At 39.5% G+C, this 20,000-nt stretch overlaps 2 protein-coding genes across 2 annotated transcripts in view; one reads left to right on the top strand and one right to left on the bottom strand.

Annotated features, from left to right (window-relative positions):
* dpf1 (double PHD fingers 1) overlaps window positions 1-3,188 on the bottom strand; it is a 36,626-nt gene extending 33,438 nt beyond the window's left edge. Inside the window, exon 1 of the mRNA XM_054613271.1 lies at window positions 3,076-3,188. Coding sequence (XP_054469246.1) covers window positions 3,076-3,188 — 113 coding nt within the window. The remainder of the gene's footprint in view (window positions 1-3,075) is intronic.
* Window positions 3,189-5,582: 2,394 nt separating this feature from the next.
* si:ch211-11n16.2 (zinc finger FYVE domain-containing protein 1) lies at window positions 5,583-15,877 on the top strand. Its single transcript, XM_054613086.1, has 12 exons — window positions 5,583-5,768; window positions 8,105-8,386; window positions 9,109-9,331; window positions 9,504-9,721; window positions 9,869-9,975; window positions 11,186-11,294; window positions 11,457-11,554; window positions 11,684-11,801; window positions 12,273-12,443; window positions 13,013-13,205; window positions 13,684-13,782; window positions 14,296-15,877. The coding sequence occupies exons 1-12, from the start codon at window positions 5,655-5,657 to the stop codon at window positions 14,526-14,528; spliced, it is 1,965 nt and encodes a 654-aa protein (XP_054469061.1). The 5' UTR covers window positions 5,583-5,654; the 3' UTR covers window positions 14,529-15,877.
* The last annotated feature ends 4,123 nt before the right edge of the window (window positions 15,878-20,000 follow it).

Here is a 20,000-nt window from a genome sequence, read left to right as displayed (position 1 = left end):
ACACGTGGCACATCACTGTTTCTGACACCTGTGTGCCTTCACGATGAGTGTCATAAAGTCAAAATTCCTGCCGTTGGTTTAATTTAATTGGGACCAACATATCACTCTGTGATGCCACATATGAAAAGGTTGTATAATTTGGTATAAACAGTGGATTATAAAGACTTTCTGACACTAGATAGTTCAAATCCACAGTAAATCTCTCTAAAGGAACTCTGATGAATCAAGATTTAAAAGGATCTGACAAAACGCATAAAGAATTATCTTCAGTACTTTTTGCTGAATATTAACGTAATGCCATGTCTTGATTCACAATGTAAAGAACCGTGGTGGAGGGTGGGGGGTGAGTGTGGGGTGGAGGGTGGAGGGTGGGGGAGGTTGAGGGTAAGCGTCTTGGAGGGCTCAGATGGTTTGAGGCCGAAAAAGCAGGAAAATGGAAAAAAGAGAGAGACAGAGAGAGCGAGCGAGACAGAGAGGAAATGGCTGAACAAAAGAGAGGAGATGGCGAAAAAAGAGTGATGGATGGAGAAAGTGATGAAGAAGGAGGGAGGGGGGGGACGCGTGGAAGACGAGGCAGCAGGGGTGATGGGAGGACAGGGAGGAAATAAGAGGAGGAGGGGGATGGAGGAGGCAGAGGAGAAGGAGAGATTAAACAAGTCTCTAATCCAACAGAGAGATAGAGATAGAGAGACAGAGACAGAGAGAGAAAGAAAGAGAGAGAGAGAGCTGGTGGGGAAATGCCCAGTAGATTGGAGCTGCTCTCCTCCTCCACTGATTTGCCTTCGCACACAAATGAACCCTCCACTGTACGTCCACGCAACACACCACTGCAGGCCCACTCCACTCACACTTGGGTGACAATTGTGAACGCGTCCTGCTGAATTTACATCCACCGAATTGATTAAAATCCATTGCAGAGATTCTTGAAAGTTAAGAGACACAACAGGCGATTGTCTCCGGCTCGCAGACAGCCGCTCTAAACCTAATTCTTCTAGTGGTTTCCCCCCAATTTTGCTGTAAAGGCCTTATAATTTGTAAGCCTGGTTTGTTTGCAGACATGCAAATAACCGGGGCTTGTTTTAAAAAAAGGCAGATCGCAGTCACTGGAACGTAGTTAAACCCATACTGCGTAGCATTTATACAGTTGGTGAGGTGTTAAAGGCGGCGTTGATTGCTGTGGCCTTGTGGAATGAATACATTCAGCTTTATTATTGCACATAGAGTCGGATGCTGTAGTGAGACAGTGTGCCAGCATCCCTGCAGGTCTGCATCTGGCTTGCAACTTTGCTCCATGTCTTGTTTTTTTCCCCCTCTTTTGTATAAATTCAAGCACTTAAAAACAATGCAAAGACCACCACTGCAAACTGGACACTAATTCATTAGTTTACATTATACTACGTTCACTCGTTCCACATCATATTCTCTTTCCTGCCACCACAACCTCACTTCCCCCTCTGCCCTGGTACATATACTGTGTATATATATATATATTTATATATATATATATATATATTCCATGCAAATCAGTCAATTTAATCCTCTTGACATGGTGTCAGAGAGGGCCTCTGGGACTAATCTGGCCACCCTTTGGCTCTGCTCGGATGAGCATCCCTTTGAGGAGAGGAGAAGAAGCTCTGAGCTCAAAAAGGTCCCACATGACAGCCTCCACCCAGTCCACCTGTCCACTCCTGTCCCATCAGCACCACAACACCACCGGATACCAGTTTATCAGAGCGTTGTGAAACCTCAGAATTATTTATCTCAAATCTTTCTCGTGCTATCATTGACATGTGTGCATGTGAGTGAAATGCATTCAGCCCAAAACACTGAAATACCATCACAGCACAACACAGTTTCTCATCAGTACCATTCCAGTTCCTCTCTCTCTCTCTGCTGTGAAGGGCTCTCCAGAGCAGGCACGTACAGGGCAGTCGCTCATGGAATTTCACGAAATGTCGCCTGTGTCTGCATCTCAGAGAGGCTGACAGACAGACAGACAGGCTGACAGACAGGCAGGCAGACAGACAGGCTGTATCCCATATCCCTGCTCAGGTGAAACCAGCATCCGACGCGCGTGTTTTTAGGTCTATGACTTTTCTTTGTTACAAACTGCCTAAGCTGGGTCTGTTTGTGTGCTCACTCCTCTGCTGTATATGTATATTAAAGCTATTGTGGTGCTTTTCTATTTTTTGGGGGGGTCTACATCCCTGTAAGTACCCGCTGACAGACGCACATCAGCCACCTTTTTGGCCGGGAGCCCAGGCGGGCAGCAGGCGTCTGCATTCCGCTGAAATATCAGCCTCAGGAAAAAAACAACAAAAAAAACAAAAAGACCCCCCCAAAAATAAAAAACCTGCACAAAGGGAACCATAAAGGGAGAAACTTAAACGGGTGGATTTACCGTGAAGGTGCACGTTAAGTGTAAAAGCGCCAGAATGCAATTTAGATTTTTTATTATAGGCTTTATTATAGGCTTTATTATAGGCTTTATTATAGGCTTTATTATAGGCGCGGAAGATGAAAGCATGTCTCGGAGTTAACGCCGTACACCAGCGTATTTACTGGCAGTGATCTTCACCCTGCCTACCTGTTTACCCCCTCTGTGTCCAACCCCCCCCAAAAAAAATGCGCCCACCGGTACCATAGAGCCATCTAAGCTCCCTGCCTCCCGGCCAGCCTGCCACTCCAGCCTGGCTGTGACCGGGATCTTGGCCGGCCACAGTGGCAAGGGACACACCGGGTCACCCAAATCTACCTCCAGCATTCCTCCATACCCCTGCACACACGCTGCTCAAACGTGTATATGAACTGTATCGGTGCGCACAATGATCCACTCTTTATTTTCCACATAAATAAACCAGAACCCCCCTCCTCTCCAGTCAGCTTTAAATATAACTTTTCTTCCAGGCTGATTCGCGTTTTGCAGGCATTACCTCCATATCTGCTGTATGCATTGCATGTACAGATGTGTTGATAATCGTGCAGATACATATCTGGGCATTTAAGGCTGTTAAATTGCACTGACAGCATGCACAATTGTACCAAAAACAAAAACAGCAAATGTGTTGTACTTACGATTTGAGGGGGTTCTGCACCGCTGTGGCCATTTTGATATAGTATGATAGAATGCAACACTGCAGAGCCCGGTATTGTACATGTAATGTAGCTGCTATTCCAATTTCATTCATTCTCTGGGGCTGCGGCTGCATCGGGCAGCCAATGGGATGCCGGAGCGCCCTGTGACAGCTTTGGGGAAGTGTAGTCTTTTACGCATGTCAACATGGACCATGAAGGGGAGCGCACTACAAGTACCAGCGGGGATGGCGGCTTAAAGTGGACCACAGTCCCGCCTCGGACTTGTAAGAGCAAAGCCATTCCCCAATTGTGAATTTATTTAAATAAAATAAATTAAAAAAACAGTTATGTCAAGGTTGGGTTGCAGGACTGTCAGTCAGTGTGCCAGCTTGCTCTCATGCATTGTTTCCTTGTCTGGATGATGATGATGATGATGAGGAGGAGGATGATGATGAGGAGGAGGATGATGATGGGCGAGGTTGAGTCTGCACTGGCCAGTCCCAAAATTGCACCACATCATGTAAGTGGCAACTTGATGGGAAGCCCACATTTCATACTGAATGAAGGGAAGATAATATTAAGAAATGATTGATTAGAGTTATGCTTTCTTTGCATATGGGCTAAGTACTTTAGTGAGGTATTGGCCAAGTATCACCTGACCTGTGAGCTTATTATAGGGAACAACTAGTATACAATTATAAATATATATATATGGCTATGCTTTTCTATTTATATAATATAATATAATATAATATAATATAAAACATTGCAGCGGTGGTCTTTGCGTTGATAATTAGTACTTAAGTGAGGTATTGGCCAAGTATCACCTGACCTGGGAGCTTATTATAGGAGCAACTAGTATGAAATGATATATATATATATGGCTAATGGTTTTCTATATATATTATATAATATAATAAAATACTATATATATATATATAATAGTATACTATATTATATAATAATAATATATGTTGTATATATTATGTATATATAGAAAAGCATTAGCCTAATTTCCTTTAAACATACAATCCACATTCAAAGGTGATCAACTGAATTCTACTGAAGAAAATATAGGCCTATCTTATTAAATGATAGGCTATTACCCTTTAATGATATGTTTATACTAACAATTTTAGGGCAAATTAGGAGACGCTGTGTCTACATAACCTTACAATAGTGGTGGCATGTTGATAGACCCGTGGTTAATCTTATATTATCTGTGCTAGGTAGCCCTGCACTGAGCAGCTTTAATTATTCATTAATCAGGGGCGATGGGGTTGAGAGTAGGCCTATAATTGATTCTTTCAGACATTTGTCTCTCATGGATGAGCCCGGGGAAAGGCTGGGACCCTCTTCAATCTCCTCACCCCTCCATCCTTTATTCCTACCTTCCTTAATTCCTCCTTTAAATTCCTCCCAAACATGCTTTCTCTCCCTGCTTGGAAGGAAGGAAGGAAGCAAGAAAGGAAGGAAGGAAGGAAGGGAAGGTGGAAGAAGGAAGTAAGCAAGGAAAATCCGATGGAGCTCAGCCAGGACTGTTTGAGCAGCAATGCTGGAATTTCTTTCTCCATGTCCTGTTCGCAGCAGTGGCGCCGCTCTGAAGCCATTCAGTGACATGTGATATTTATAGATCTGTGCTAACAAATATTTAATGAACATTAGCAAGGAGCCCTAACATGGCACCACTGCTCCAATAAAACACTCTCTGCCAGTTAAATAGCAAAACTTTCATTCAGTGTTGCTGTAATTATGAGTTAGTTTTTTTCTGTCTGTAAATATAATATTTCAGTTATTGTTGTTTTTCTACTGTTTTTTTATTTTCATTTTTTATTTTTTATCTTGTCTTCTACTACTATGTCTCTTGTGTGCACTTTACTCTACGCTGTTGTAAGCCTGCAAATTTCCCCACTGCGGGACTAATAAAGGATTATCTTATCTTATCTTATCTTATCTTATCTTAGGTGCTGTTTTTAAATAACTCACAAATTTCTCAGCTTTATATAGCCTTGTGAAACAAACATAAAGACTTACATTTTATTTGGTTTAAATATATATATACGTATATGTATGTATATATATATATATATATATATATATATATATATATATATATATATATATATATATATATATATATATATATATATATGTGTGTGTGTATATATACATAGTATAAACAGTAAGATGTAAGTATGTATAGTCAGTCAAAAAGTTTGGAAACACCTTCTCATTCAATGGTTTTTCTTTATTTCTTTATTTAAAAATATTCTACATAATTTACGAGTCTGTGAAGTATCATCACCTAATTTTATGTTTCTTTAAATCCTCTGATATCAGAAGTTTTACTTAAATGACAGGTGTAATTCCCTATTCCGTCCGCAGGGTGGTGCTGCAGTCCCAGACAAAGACGCCGAACCCCCCGAACGTACGCACAGTGCGTCTGACGTCACCGCGTACGTGCATCCGTGGCTCCTCCCCCCTCCTCTTACGTCGCCAGTCCACGCGTTGTTGTTGTTGTGATTGACGGAGAGAGAACTTCCCCGTCTTAAAAACATGTTAATTAATTAAAAACAACGATGTCAGACATGCTGATGAAAGAAATGGAGAGCATCTCCATCAGCACAGCGAAGGAGGAGGAGGAGGAAGGGAGGAGGAGCTTCCTGCTGGTGGACGAACAGGAAAACCTGCAGGTAGAGTGGAAGCTAACCTTAGCTAGCATGCTAACCTTAGCTAGCATGCTAACAGGCTGCACTGACAGTGACATGCAGGCCTGAAGCACTGATGCTAACAGTGACAGAGCTCATGCATGAGACGAGATGAAGTTAAAGTTATGCTTTATTTAAATCAAATTATTAAAAGGTGTTTTTGCACAATAAGACATGGGTAGTGGGGGTTATGGGGGATTCCCAGGTGAGTCATACTGCACAGCTGACCTGCAGGGAGGGAGGGAGGCTCCTCCTCAAAGTACAAAGTGCATGTGATAATGGGGGTTGTTGTACTTATCAATACACAGTACCAGTCAAGTTTAGTATAAACAGTAAGATGTAAGTATGTATAGTCAGTAAGATGTACAGTACCAGTCAAAAGTTTGGAAACACCTTCTCATTCAATGATTTGTCTTTATTTGTTTTTTAATTTTTCTACATTGTAGATTATTATTGAAGACATCCAAACTTTTGACTGGTACTGTATACAGTATATATATATGTATATGTATATATATATATATATATATATATGTATATATATATATATGTATATGTATATATATATATATATATATATATATATATATATATATATATATATGTATACTGTATACAGTACCAGTCAAAAGTTTGGAAACACCTTCTCATTCAATGGTTTTTCTTTATTTCTTTATTTTATTTTTTCTACATTGTAGATTAATATTGAAGACATCCAAACTATGAAGGAACACATATGGAATTATGTGGTAAACAAACAAATGCTCAACAAACCAGAATATGTTTTATATTTTAGATTCTTCAAAGTAGTTGAATGAGAAGGTGTGTCCAAACTTTTGACTGGTACTGTATGTATTCAAGAGAACTACTAGTGCATCTCCTTTCCTAAACAAGCATCTAAGAGCATAAACCAGAGCAAAAGTACAGAAACAATCTAATACGAATACAACAAGTGCAACAAACAAACTAATACGTATACAATAAGTGCAACAAACTAATATGAATACAATAAGTGCAACAAACTAATACGAATACAATAAGTGCAACAAACTAATATGAATACAATAAGTGCAACAAACTAATACGAATACAATAATTGAAACAGACTAATACGAATACAATAAGTGCAACAAACTAATATGAATACAATAAGTGCTAATGGAAGGCTCAGGGTAGTACTTCTTGAAGATGTGAGTTTTCAGCCTGCGCCGAAAGCAGCGACTCTGCTGTCCTGACGTCGGTGGGGAGTTCATTCCACCACTGAGGGGCCAGGACAGAAAAAAGCTGTGACCGGGTCGATCGGGCGCAGTGACCTCTGAGCGACGGGGCAACCAATCACCCCGAGGCAGCAGAGCGAAGTGGTCGGGCGGGGGTGTAGGGCTTGACCATAAGTACCTGGGTGTTCACTTGAACAATAAACTGGACTGGACTAATCACACAAATGCACTTTATAAAAAGGGTCAGAGCAGACTCTATCTGCTGACGAGACTGAGGTCTTTTGGAGTGCAGGGAGCACTCCTGAGGACCTTTTTCAACTCTGTGGTGGCATCAGCCATCTTTATGCAGTGGTCTGCTGGAGCAGCAGCATCTCGACAGCCGACAGGAAGAGACTCAACAAACTTGTCAGGAAGGCCAGCAGTGTGCTGGGGTGTCCACTGGATACGGTGGAGGTGGTGGGAGACAGGAGGATGATGGCCAAGCTATCATCCCTGATGGACAACACCTCCCACCCCATGCAGGACGCCCTGGCAGCTCTGTGCAGCTCCTTCAGCCACCGGCTGCTTCACCCCCGGTGTGTGAAGGAGAGGTACCGCAGGTCCTTCCTTCCGGCTCCTGTCAGGTTGCACAACCAGCTCTGCTCCCAGTAGACCACATGACACATGACACTAAAAACCTGTGCAATACAAATACACTGTGCAATAATAGTTATAATAGTTATTCTGTCTGTATATATAATATTTCAGTTATTGTGGATTCTTTACTGTTTTTATTGCTTATTTATAATACTTCTACATCTTGTTTTTGTACTATGTCTCTTGTTTGCACTATCCCCTATGCTGCTGTAATCCTGTAAATTTCCCCGCTGCGGGACTAATAAAGGATTATCTTATTTATCTTATCTAGTTCTTTTTTGGTTGTTGTGTCAAAGACTGACTTGTTCTCTTAAATTCATTCACGCTTTCCCCTTGATTCAATAAAGTCAGCAGGGGAGCCAATTATATCATGTTTAAAAAAAAGAAAAAAGTACAGCAATCCATCTTCTGTCCAAAAAATAACCCCCCACCCACCCACCTTTCTTCTCCTTCATCTCCCTCTCAAAGGTCCGCGATGAGTCTGAGTTCGTGGACAGACTCGGCTGTGGGGACGTGACCGGAGTCAAGGTGATCTCCATCTTCGGCAACACCGGCGACGGCAAGTCCCACACCCTCAACCACATCCTATTCGGCGGTGAGAGTGTGTTCTACACCTCCAAGTCCCCCAGCTCCTGCACGGTGGGAGTGTGGGCGGCGTATGACCCCACCCTCGGCCTGGTCTCCCTGGATACCGAGGGCCTGTTGGGGGCCGCGGCCAATCAGAACCAGAGAATGCGGCTGCTGCTAAAGGTAATTTTACTGGTCGCTGGTTGCTGTTGTTGGAATTGACTGATCGCTGGATGTTTTTACAGAAAATATTACATTTATTAGTAGTTTGTCATTATATTACACAATCGATGGGGTGTTAGGGTGAGAAAATCAGTGTTGGAAATCAACTTTTTTGTCCATCTGTCACTGTGGCCGGTTGATTCCAAAATCCACCAGCCTATCAATAGCTGGTGCCAATTTCCAACCCCGGAGACAATGTGTGCTGGTACATTTGGGCACTAGCTACATTTGTTGATAGATCCCAAATTGCATTACAGCCCTTCTTTTCATCCCCAGCTCGGTGTTGCTCGAGGGTGTGAGTGGTGCTTGTTTTTTGGGACAGCTGATTTCTAGAGAGGGTGACACATCCATTTCCCTGTACATTTAGTTGGCTGTTAAAAGAGTCAGATGTGATGTGTGCTTTGGGGCTGACGAGCTACTATGTGTAAACATAACATTAGGGTGTTTTAATTATTTTCCTCACGCAATTAACATCAGTCACAGGCTGCAGTCTTTTAAGATATTTTGTGTTCAAGAGAGTTGGCATGTCTTCATTGTCAACCTCCCCTTATGCTCATACTGTAGCAAATCAGCAAAACCTTGCACCCCCACATCTACATTCCACTTCTCCATGTGTCCTATTTCCTCGGTTAAGGTCAGATATGCTACTTAGCTCTATATTTATCTACTCCCTTCTTTTCCAGGTATTGGCGGTGTCTGACATAGTGGTCTATCGTACCCGGGCAGAGCGCCTCCACAACGACATGTTCCAGTTCCTGAGCAACGCCTCGGGGGCCTACCTGAAGCACTTCACCCCGGAGCTCAGGGCCCTCTCCAGCCGCTGTAGTCTGAACGTGCCCCTCTCTTCTCTGGGGCCAGCCGTGATCGTCTTCCAGGAAACAACGCACACCCAGTTACTCGGTCAAGGTAGGAGAAGGGAAATATACTTTTTTTTTTTTTTGCATGAGTATACTGTAAACACAGTTTTACGAGCATGACTTTTTGCCCTTTTACAGGATTTATGTTTATGGGTTTTAATCTCTTGTTCTGTGGTTCATTATTTCCAACTAAAACGTCTTCTCCTTTCCTTCCCTTGTAGATTCTAAGGGCGCCAGCCAGGCTGACACGTTGCTCCAGAAGCGTTTTCACGATCTGGGCTTGGGGACGGAGGCCTTCAGCTCGGTGCAGTACGTTGGCACACAGACCATTACACCTCCCACTGACTACAGCAGGCTGCTGGAGGCCGTCAGGCAGCAAGTGAAGAACACTCACACACGCTCCCCCAGACAGCCCGGGATAGTGTTTCACGCACTGGAGGTAAGTGGTCGTCCATAACTTTTTATGTTCAATAAGCAACAAGAATTTTAGAGCAATTTAATAGAGATGAATGGTCTCTCATCTTGTTTTGTGTCCACTTTTCCTCTCTCCCATCAATCTCTGCCTTCCTTTTTCTTTTTTCCTCAGGCTCTAAGTGAGCGTTTCTGTGGGGAACTGTCAGACGATAAGATGACCCCTTACTCCTTTTTCCCAGACGAGTACTTCACCTGCTCTGCTGTCTGCCTCAGCTGCAAGTAAGTCATTACAAACATCTTGAAAACTCATCATCATCGTCAGTTTAAACCATCAAAAATTCTAAATGTTATCATTTTACTTTATTATAGTCATCTGTAGTGCTTATTTTCATAAAAACACAATAAAAATGATGGGGGAAAAAAAGATTGTAATTTTTTAATTAAAAAAAACAAAACTTTAAATGTGATTTATAATCTGCTGAAAAGCTAGTGACATGAAGATAAACGGGTCATAATTCACTTTCTTTATGTATTTTATATTACTTTGAAAACATCTCCTGCAAACAACTGTATTTATTCCAATTGCTTCACAAAATATTACATTTTGGAAATGACATTTGATGTCATGATGACATTATAAGTCACTATTGCTGAATACTGTTAACGTTAGCTGTTGCTGCCATTTTTAATTAGCTCTCCTCCTGCATATTTCAACATGGATTTGTTCTACACAATGTAGCATGGCAACTAGAAAGCATTGACGGTGTTCTCCCGATGACATATTTTACTGATTATTGGCAGATAGCGATCGTTAAAACTTAATTTCACACTATAATGGTTAAACTGTGTAATTAATCTGCGGTTCACATGTTTGCATTGCATGCATTAGCAGGATCGGACATCTGTGCATTGATCTTTTGCATCCTTTCAGCAGATACAGATTCCAGTTCAACAGCGTTTATTCCAATGTTTACAATTGTACCATGGAGACGTAGTAGATGTATTTTTATAAGTCTTGAATCATGTCTGGGCCAGATCTCTAATTTCTAAATGTTTTTCCTAAATGTTGTCTTTTTACTTGAGTTAGGGAACTTCCCTCCACTTCAAACTCTTCACACAGCAGTTAGAGGCTTTTATTGCCAGATGGAAACATAAACATAAACAAAAACAGAACTCTTTCAGTTGCCTCTGGCTGACTAACAGATTTGGAATTCATTCTCGTAAGCAGAAATCTGTTGTTGTTCTTATGTATGTTTCCCCAGTGGGACACATAAAACTTGATGTCTTTTCCATATTTTTGGAAAGGAGAAATGGAAGTCCCCTTTTCTTTGTGCGTCTTCTTGATTTAAAGCTGAGAGGGGGAGAAATCAAAACACCGGTTCTGAAAGGAGTCGGCCCAGGATTAATGGACTGTCAGGCTTTTCGCATCACTGACTCTTGACGTCTGTCATGTTGGTCTGAAAGGTCTGGTTTTCTGTCTCTCCTCCAGCATTCGCTGTAAAAATGGAATGAACCATCTGAGAGACAGGGTCCCCCACGTGGCAGATGGACTGTGCCAGTATGTGCACCAGTACAACAACAAGGTCCTCATCTGTAAGGTAAGACTCCTGACACCAGTGACACCGGCTAGTTTAGGTGAACTGTGTTCAAGTTCAAAATGTGATGTTGCTAATGTGGTTTCAGCTGTTCATCTAACAAATAAAACACTATACAGTATATGTTCTATATTAGTATCTGTGTTTTATGTCTCGTTTCCCCAGAGGTGCTATGAAGGAGGCAGAGAGGTGATTGTTTTGCCCAAGACGTCCGCTTCAACTGACAACCCGTGGTTTGGACTCGCCAAGTACGCCTGGTCAGGGTACGTAAATACACACACACACACACACACACACACACACACACACACACACACACACACACACACACAAACCTTTTCATTGCCTATCATCCGATCATCGTGCATGTTCTCTCCCCACCTCCCTCTCAGATATGTGCTGGAGTGCGCTAGCTGTGGTGTAATCTACCGCAGCAGACAGTACTGGGTGGGAAACCAGGACCCTGAGAGCGGCGTGGTGCGATCCGAGGTCAAACATGTCTGGGAGGGGGTGAGTACTCCACCCTTCTTCTCCTCCTCCCGTTTATAGTTTCAGCACAAAATCACTGAATTCTGAGATAATTGTTTCTCCATCTGCTGGATGAGATTATTCACAGTTATCGTGCATCCTTGTTCCTCGAGGCCAGACCAGATCATTTAGAAACTGAGAATACATGACATTTGATTGTGATTATTAAATTCATTCGTGTGCAACATGCATAACATTTTCCATTAATGCAACATTAAAATGGCAACATATTGAATGCATGTTGGTGTGCAGTTAGCTTCAACTAAGAGACGGAGATCCTGCAAGTGATACATTTAACCATTTATCACGGCTTCAGTAGGGATTAATTAAAGGGTACCAATTTTTTTAAGTGCAACAAACTAATAGGAATACAATAAGTGCTAAGTGGAAGGCTCCAATTTTTTTTTTTTTTTTTGCTATAAAACCCTTTTTAATCCCTCTTTCATCTTTCAGTCGGACACCTTTCTGACCAACCACCAGAACGCCGCCCAGAGGGTCCTGGATGGGATGAACTACGTGATCCAGTCAGTGTCGGAGTACAGCACCGGGCCCACCAAAGCTGTCGCTGCCTGGGTCACTGACCAGGTGGCACCGCCATACTGGAGACCCAACACAGAGATCACTGTGAGTGTGAAGAGCTTGAGCTGAAACAAGCAACAAATACTGCAGAACTGACGAGGATTAAAGTCGTTATATGCAGGGCCACGTGTGAAAATACATTTCTTTTTTTTAATATTACAACTGCTTAGATGCATGCTCTGCTGATTTCAAACCAGCTTTGTATAATTACAATGTGGTTTTTATACGCAAATACCTGCTCTACCTCTGAGTCACAGCTGCACTCATATTTAAATATCGTAGGCCTGATGCTGAAAACGGATATTGCTGGTTATATGAGCCTGTATGCAGTGCACAGGAGATGAGTGTTATAGGTTCTCTACCTTTTGAGCGAAAGGGAATAAAACAGCGCCTTTTCTCTGGTTACATAGCACCAATATCAAAAATATTGTCCCTTTCTAATACATATACAGCTTATTTTTTAGGAAAAGACCACCTTTCAGTAATAAAACACTTCTTAAACACACAGGATTTTTGACATTGATGAACAAACAATTGACTCATGCATGCTTTAATAATGTTTCCATATCTGTCCTTCCATCGCTGAATCAATCTTCCCCCCGTGTGACCCTCAGGCCTGTCATGGCTGTCGGAAAGTGTTCGAGGAGGCGGAGAGGAAGCACCACTGCCGGTCGTGTGGCGAGGGTTTCTGCCACCCGTGCTCCAGCCACAGGATGCCGGTGCCAGAGAGAGGCTGGGGCAGCGGGCCTGTGAGGGTGTGTAAGGCCTGCTACCAACAGGGAGGACCAGCGGCCACCAACAGCCAGGGTAAGACTCCTCCAACTAATGAGGGAACTTCAACCAGGCAGATTGTGATAAATTAATTCATTTTAATAAAGCAAGATATATTAATAGATTAGAATAGAACATTATGTGGTTTAATGCAGAACAGGGTAAATGATCATAAATAGGCATTTCATTTGCTAGCATCTTTTTTCTTTCCTTTTGTAATTTCAAACCGTAACTACACCTAGAATTCCAACTTTTAAAGATGTTTTTTTAATGTAAAATGTCATAAATTCATTTTACAGACAGCATAATTATATATGGCTTAATATGTAAGCCATATAGCCATCTTTCTAAATATTTAATGGATGCAGAATCCAGACGGTGCAGTGGGAATAGAAAGAAAAATCTCAGATCTTGTGTGCGGGTTGTGTCTGTGATAGCTGCTTCTATATAAATATTGTTATTGCTACCTTTGTCTGCTGTCTGTGACTTTCTCCCACACACCTCTTTTCTTTAGTGTGTAAGGTGGAGCCTCGTGGGCTGATAGCTCGCAGAGTGACGGAGGTGGCCCAGTCTACACTGGACATGGTCACCACAGCCGTGGACTACCCGCTCTGTGAGTGCAGCGGCGTTTTAACCAATACACACTCTGTCTGGTTGCACATTGTCTCTGGGTTAAATTGCTTTTGAACAATCAGATGATGTTCAGTGCCAATTTTGCACTACAAAAAGGCAATTTGGTCTATTGTATCACCGATGCAATCATTGGCTGAATGTTTTTCTCTTTTTCAAAACAAACAAAAGTATAGATGGAAGTGAATTGGAACATTATTGCAACAAACCCCCAAATTTGTGCTGACATCGATTTACTTTATATTCTCGCAACTGAGGTGATGGATTGACAGCTCACCTGCAAAGAAAGTATGGACTAAATAAACATCTAATGGTCTGGAAGATATCCATCTATCTTGAATAGCAGTTTGGAGATAAACATTAAGAAGCTTGATGTCCTGTAAATAGATTTATTATCCCCAGTATAATATTATATACATATTGTTCTGTTCCCATATGGATATTTGATACCAAAAATCTTGGATTATATATCTACTGTTCCGTCCACTATCCTCAGGTTTTATGAAAGACGTGGCTCGGCCAGACTACTGGGTGCCCGACCAGGACATCACCCAGTGCCACCAGTGCTCCAAAACCTTCACTTCGGCGATGTCCAAGCACCACTGCAGGGCCTGTGGTCAGGGCGTGTGCGGCCCCTGCTCCACCCGCATCAAGCCCGTGCCCTCCCGAGGCTGGGACCACCCGGTCCGAGTGTGTGACAGCTGCCACGCCCGCACAGATAGTCTGTGAGCTTTTTTTGAACCAGGAAAACTTTCTCAGATGGTGCACAAAAAGAAAAAACTGTGAATCCTGGCGCTGCAGCTCCAAGAGAAGGACGAGGATTAATTATGCAGCACTAAATTGCATAAGCGTCGTTTTAGCGTGAAGAGACGGGCTGTTCTGAAGCTTATAAATGTCCACCACCTGGATACCAGGTCTGATTTTATCAGTGCTGATTTAGGATCAGCTTTCCATCTCATCTGCCTCCCCTGAACAACTGACTCTGCTGCGGTTATTAGGTAAAACTTAACATAGATCAACTTCTGACTGGACAAATGTAAGGCTGCATATGTGATTTAACTGACTGGATATTTAGAATATGAAGATATACATCTCCTCTCAATTCTCATTGTAACAGCAGAGCTTGTACTCTTAACTGCACTCAACTGTAGTCTTCCTTGTTCCGTCATTTGTGTTTGCACAGCCTTGCAGCACGTGCCCAATTTTCAATTTGACTACTGTGTTTGCTTAAAATGAAAAGATGGTGAGAACAAGTAAAAGGGGATGCACTGGGAATACTGGGGAGATTTTAAAATTGGGTATTTTTAAACCAGTCTGTTTCAAATAGAGTATCGAGCATCATCTCTGCAAAGCCCTCAGAAGAGAAGAGATCGTGTGAGGTGATCTTTGTTTCTATCCTCCTCACAATCATCCTCCTAACCATCTCTTTCTTTGGTATAAAAAATTATGGACGGAGGCGGGAAACAAAAAACAGTTCAGACATTTTGGAAGAAAAAAAAAACAACTTTTTATGTGCCTTTATGGGAATCCTGATTCCCATTTCTATAGCTCCGTATGTGCAAGGAGTAATGAGTTTTTATATGTGCCTAATTACAGAGCAGTGTAATCTACAGCCTCGCTCATCTAACTCTTACAGTTGTAGCTACAATATGGGGGAACTGATGGGAAGAGAAAATCTTTAGCACAACACATTATAGACATTCCAATGTATGGAAATACCCGTGTACTGATACAGATTGACCCGCTATGAGGTTATTGTAAAAAGAGGGCACTCTGTTTAGCCACTGATGCTTCAGAAAGCTCTTTTAATATATTGAATGCACTAGAACAATTGAGTTGTTTCCAATTTTTTTTTTTTAAATGCTCAAATCACTTGCAATGTTTATGAAAACTTACACTCTGTCAGAAAGAGTTTCTCTGTTTAACAAACTGGATAAATGAATGCAATGAATCTCTGTCTAGAAATAATCAATTCAAATTTTAAAGATGGTTTCCAGGGAAATCTGGAAATTGACAATCTTGATTTTTCTTTTGTTTCTTAAATCAGGTTTGTCCAAATAAAGAAAACATAGAAAAACTTTATGTCTCTACAGACTGATTCAGTCACTTGCTGCCTTTTTCTCCTCCTCCTCTCTCTAATCTATTCATAATAATCATGCTTTAATAGCACACATGTGTAACACATTGTTACAAAAGCAACTAACAACAACAGAAAGACTGTGGCAATAAAAAATAAAAATACTTGTCAATCAAATAATGATTATTCTGCTAATTAAGTGAAACTTTCTGATGGTGAGGATGAAATCTGTAGATAAATGGGGTTTTTTCACTTAGCAGGACATAGATTTTGGATCTTTTTTTAGCCTGTGTAAGAAAAAGACTTCTCTGACATGTTTACATATATTCTTATCAATAATATAAAATCCTTTGTTTTGCTTTTCTGTAATGTTATTAAAGTCAGGGAGCTATTTTTGTAGCTAATTCTTTGCAGAATTTAGTGATACTGTACTCTAATTGGTTGTTTTTGTTTGATTATATTTCCCCAGTATTCATTAGAAAACCCACTTTTAGCAGGTGTTATTTTTTATGTGGCTGCAGGTGGTAGAAATTATGTTTTATGAACAGCTCATTCTTTCATGATTTTATATAAAAAAGCGTTATATTACTAATGAGACTGGATCAATTTGGTTTAACATTCTCTCAGCAGTAAATATATATCCTTGTTTCGTCATATAATATGAGATAAAAAGGTTTCATCCAAATTCTACTTGGTTGAGTAATCTATCAGATGTTTTTATACATTTTACTGGCACAGAGGCTCTATGAACCTGTATCTGTCAAACACAGATGAGCTTAAATCAAGCTTAGGTAGATGAAGCTGATCTTTTAACAATCAAATTAACGTTTACTTCCCTGAGAACTTGATCTTTCATTTTTGAAATAATCACTTCCGTCCTGTGCTTATTTATTATCGATAGTTTACAATCCATTAAGTCATCCTCCTCTCTAATTTCTTGGTCCGTTATAAAGAGTGATGCAATGCCTCCGGCTGCATCTTTGCCTTACACCTGTTTATTGTTTACTCTATCTTTTGTTGTTTTTCTTTGTATTTATCTCCCTCAGATGAAATGAAATTGGCCTCTGATTAATTTACCAAGAGAATCAACAGGGAAGCTGCTATTTCCAGTATAGCAGGTGGCTGTTACATGCAGTGTGTTTCCATACCATTCCTTCCTCTCTCTCTCTCTCTCTCTCTCTCTCTCTCTCCTACAACGTCTGGTCCAAGGTTATCTGAAGGTCATGGTCCCTGATGTCCGGTGCTCTAATGGATATCTGACTAATATCCATGAAGCAGACCTCATTTCCTTCACAAACCAATTATGCAAGGCTAAATTGACTTAAGCCGCACCGTCACAGACTCTTAACATAATGCCAAAGTGGAGACAACAGACAGGAGTAACTGTATATGAAACTGTAGATGCAATTTTGTATGTTATGAAACCACACATGAAAGTAAATAATTGTTTTAATGAAGGACATAAAATAAGAGGTAATGAGGGATATAAAAATAAAGTGAAGCAGTTGTGAACAAATACAATTGTATTGATTGTTGGCTTTGAGGTGATGATCAGCTGTAGATCATAGTTGTTTTAATAAAGCCATACTATACTTTGACATTTTTAATGACTTTTTTAATCCATACTATAATATGAGTCTTTTTTTATTTATTTTCATGGCATACAATACTATGACTTTTTTTTATGACTTTTATAATCCATACTATAAACTATATAATATATATGAAATAATCCATACTATACACTCGTTAAAGCTATACTATAATAAGACTATTTTTATTTATGTGTTTGGCATATAATACTATGACATTTTTTATGACTTCTTGAAGCTATACTATACTATGACTCTTTTTATTTCATTTTTATTGCATACTTTAATATGACATTTATTATGACTTTTTAAGCATTACTATAATCTGACACTTTTTATGTCTTTTATAAGCCATACTATGCTATGACATTATTTATGACTTTTTTTATGGCTTTAAAAAGTCATAAAAAACGTCATAATATTGTATGCCTTAAACATAAAAAAAACATATTATTTTATGGCTTTAAAAAGTCATAAAACATGTTATAGTATAGTATGACTGAAAAAAGTCTTAAAAATGTCATACTATAGTATGTCATGAAAATGACATAACAAATGATATAATATAGATGCCATAAAAAAAGAAGAGAGAAGAAAATGACATAACAAATGATATAATATAGATGCCATAAAAAAAGAAGAGAGAAGAGAAGAGAAAATAACCCCCTCTTTCTCTCCCTCCAACACATCGGCATGAGACTTATCCTCCACGGTGGTGTGACGGGTGCTCTGGACGCTGATGTCTGACCATGAGGACTCAAACCCGACCATGGCTTCTTCTAAACCACCACCTGCTCTCAGAACTTCACTCTTTGTGTTTCAGACTTCATCATTTTGGGGTTTACTGACTCCAACATTTATCTATTGAACTTTTTTGAGCAAAAATGTCTGCTCTTTTGTACTTTAATGTTGATCCAAATGTTGAAGTGTCACAACAGTTTCCTGATGTTAAAGATTATGAACATATTTTTCAACTTTACTTAATAAAAACTGAAATATTTTTCTTTGTTGAGTGCACCGGTTTCTTTCATTTCCTGCTGTAATTGTGATTTAATAAAAGTTACAGAAATCTATTGAATATTTTTATTTTTGTAGCTTCTTTTGTACAACTTTGTATGAATGGTATGTTTGTGGAGAACATTGGGACAATAGAGTGTCTTGTAGAACTATTAAAAGATGTTATTACTTAGTACAATTGTCAAGGCAACTTCCATACTATGATATCGCTCTTTTGTAAGCCATAAAATACTATGACGTTTTTTATGATTTTTTTTCAGCCATACTATAGGATGACATTTTTAATGACTTTTCAAGCCATACTATACTATGATATGGCTCTTTTTTATTCATTTTTATGGCATACTATACATGGCATTTTTTGGGACATTTTTAAGCCATGCTATACTATGGCATTTTTTCATGACACACTATACTTCTACATTTCTTTTTACTTTTGTATGACATACTATACTACAACATTTATTATGACTTTTTTTCAGCCTTACTATAGTATGACATTTTTAAGACTTTTTTAAGCCATACAATACTATGACTTCTTTATTTTTATTTATTTTTATGACATACTATACTATGATATTTTACTATGATTTTTTTTATTTGTATAGCATATTATACTTTGACATGACTCTTTATTTTTACTTTTTTTATTTTTTAAGCCATACTATAATATGAGTCTTTTTAATGAATTGTTATGGCATACTAGACTATGACATTTTTTCATGACAAACTATACTAAGAAATGTATTTTTAATTTTGTATGACATACTATACTATGACACTTTTTATGTTTTTTTAAGCCATACTAAAATATGACATTTTTTATGCCTCTTTTCAGTCATACTATACTATGACTTTTTTAAGCCATACTATACTATACTATACTCTTTTTTATTTATTTTCATGACAAACTATCCTAAGTCATTTCTTTTTACTTTTGTATGACATACTTCGCCAAGCATCGATCTTTTCTTTCGTAAATTATTAATATTAGAAGACGGGACATCAGGATTAACCGTCAAACAAACACATTTTGCTAAACGTATTGTTTGTGTCTGCAGAGAAATCTCCTCTCGACGTTTGTGCGCTAGTTTGTTTTGTTTGTTTGAAAGAGTCCTGCCACTCACCTGAAGCATTGTCAGTTTATAATATATCATTATGCAATCTTTTATTTTCTTATCATTTGAATTGTGTCTTTTTATGCAAATGTACACTATATTATATATTATATTACTATTAAGTAAAATAATTGAGTTAATGATGTTATAAATGTTTTAGTTTATTAGCTATAGGCCTATTTGACATATTCTGTTTAATAATTGTTAATAACATTAAACTGTGATATTTCTTGTGACAATAATCGTGATATCAAAATTTCATATCGTGACATCTCTAATTTTAAATACAGATGAAACCTTTTGGGAACAATTGCTTTTTTAGTCCACTAGAGGGAGCTGATTAGTTTTTTTAGTTACGGTCATGAGTAAAGTCGACAGGATTGGATTTTGTAGACTG

Source organism: Anoplopoma fimbria, chromosome 1 (genome assembly GCF_027596085.1).
Source record: "Anoplopoma fimbria isolate UVic2021 breed Golden Eagle Sablefish chromosome 1, Afim_UVic_2022, whole genome shotgun sequence".
NCBI lineage: Eukaryota > Metazoa > Chordata > Actinopteri > Perciformes > Anoplopomatidae > Anoplopoma > Anoplopoma fimbria.
The sequence above is the reverse complement of the archived record's forward strand: the minus strand, read 5'-3'. Positions and strand labels throughout refer to the sequence as shown.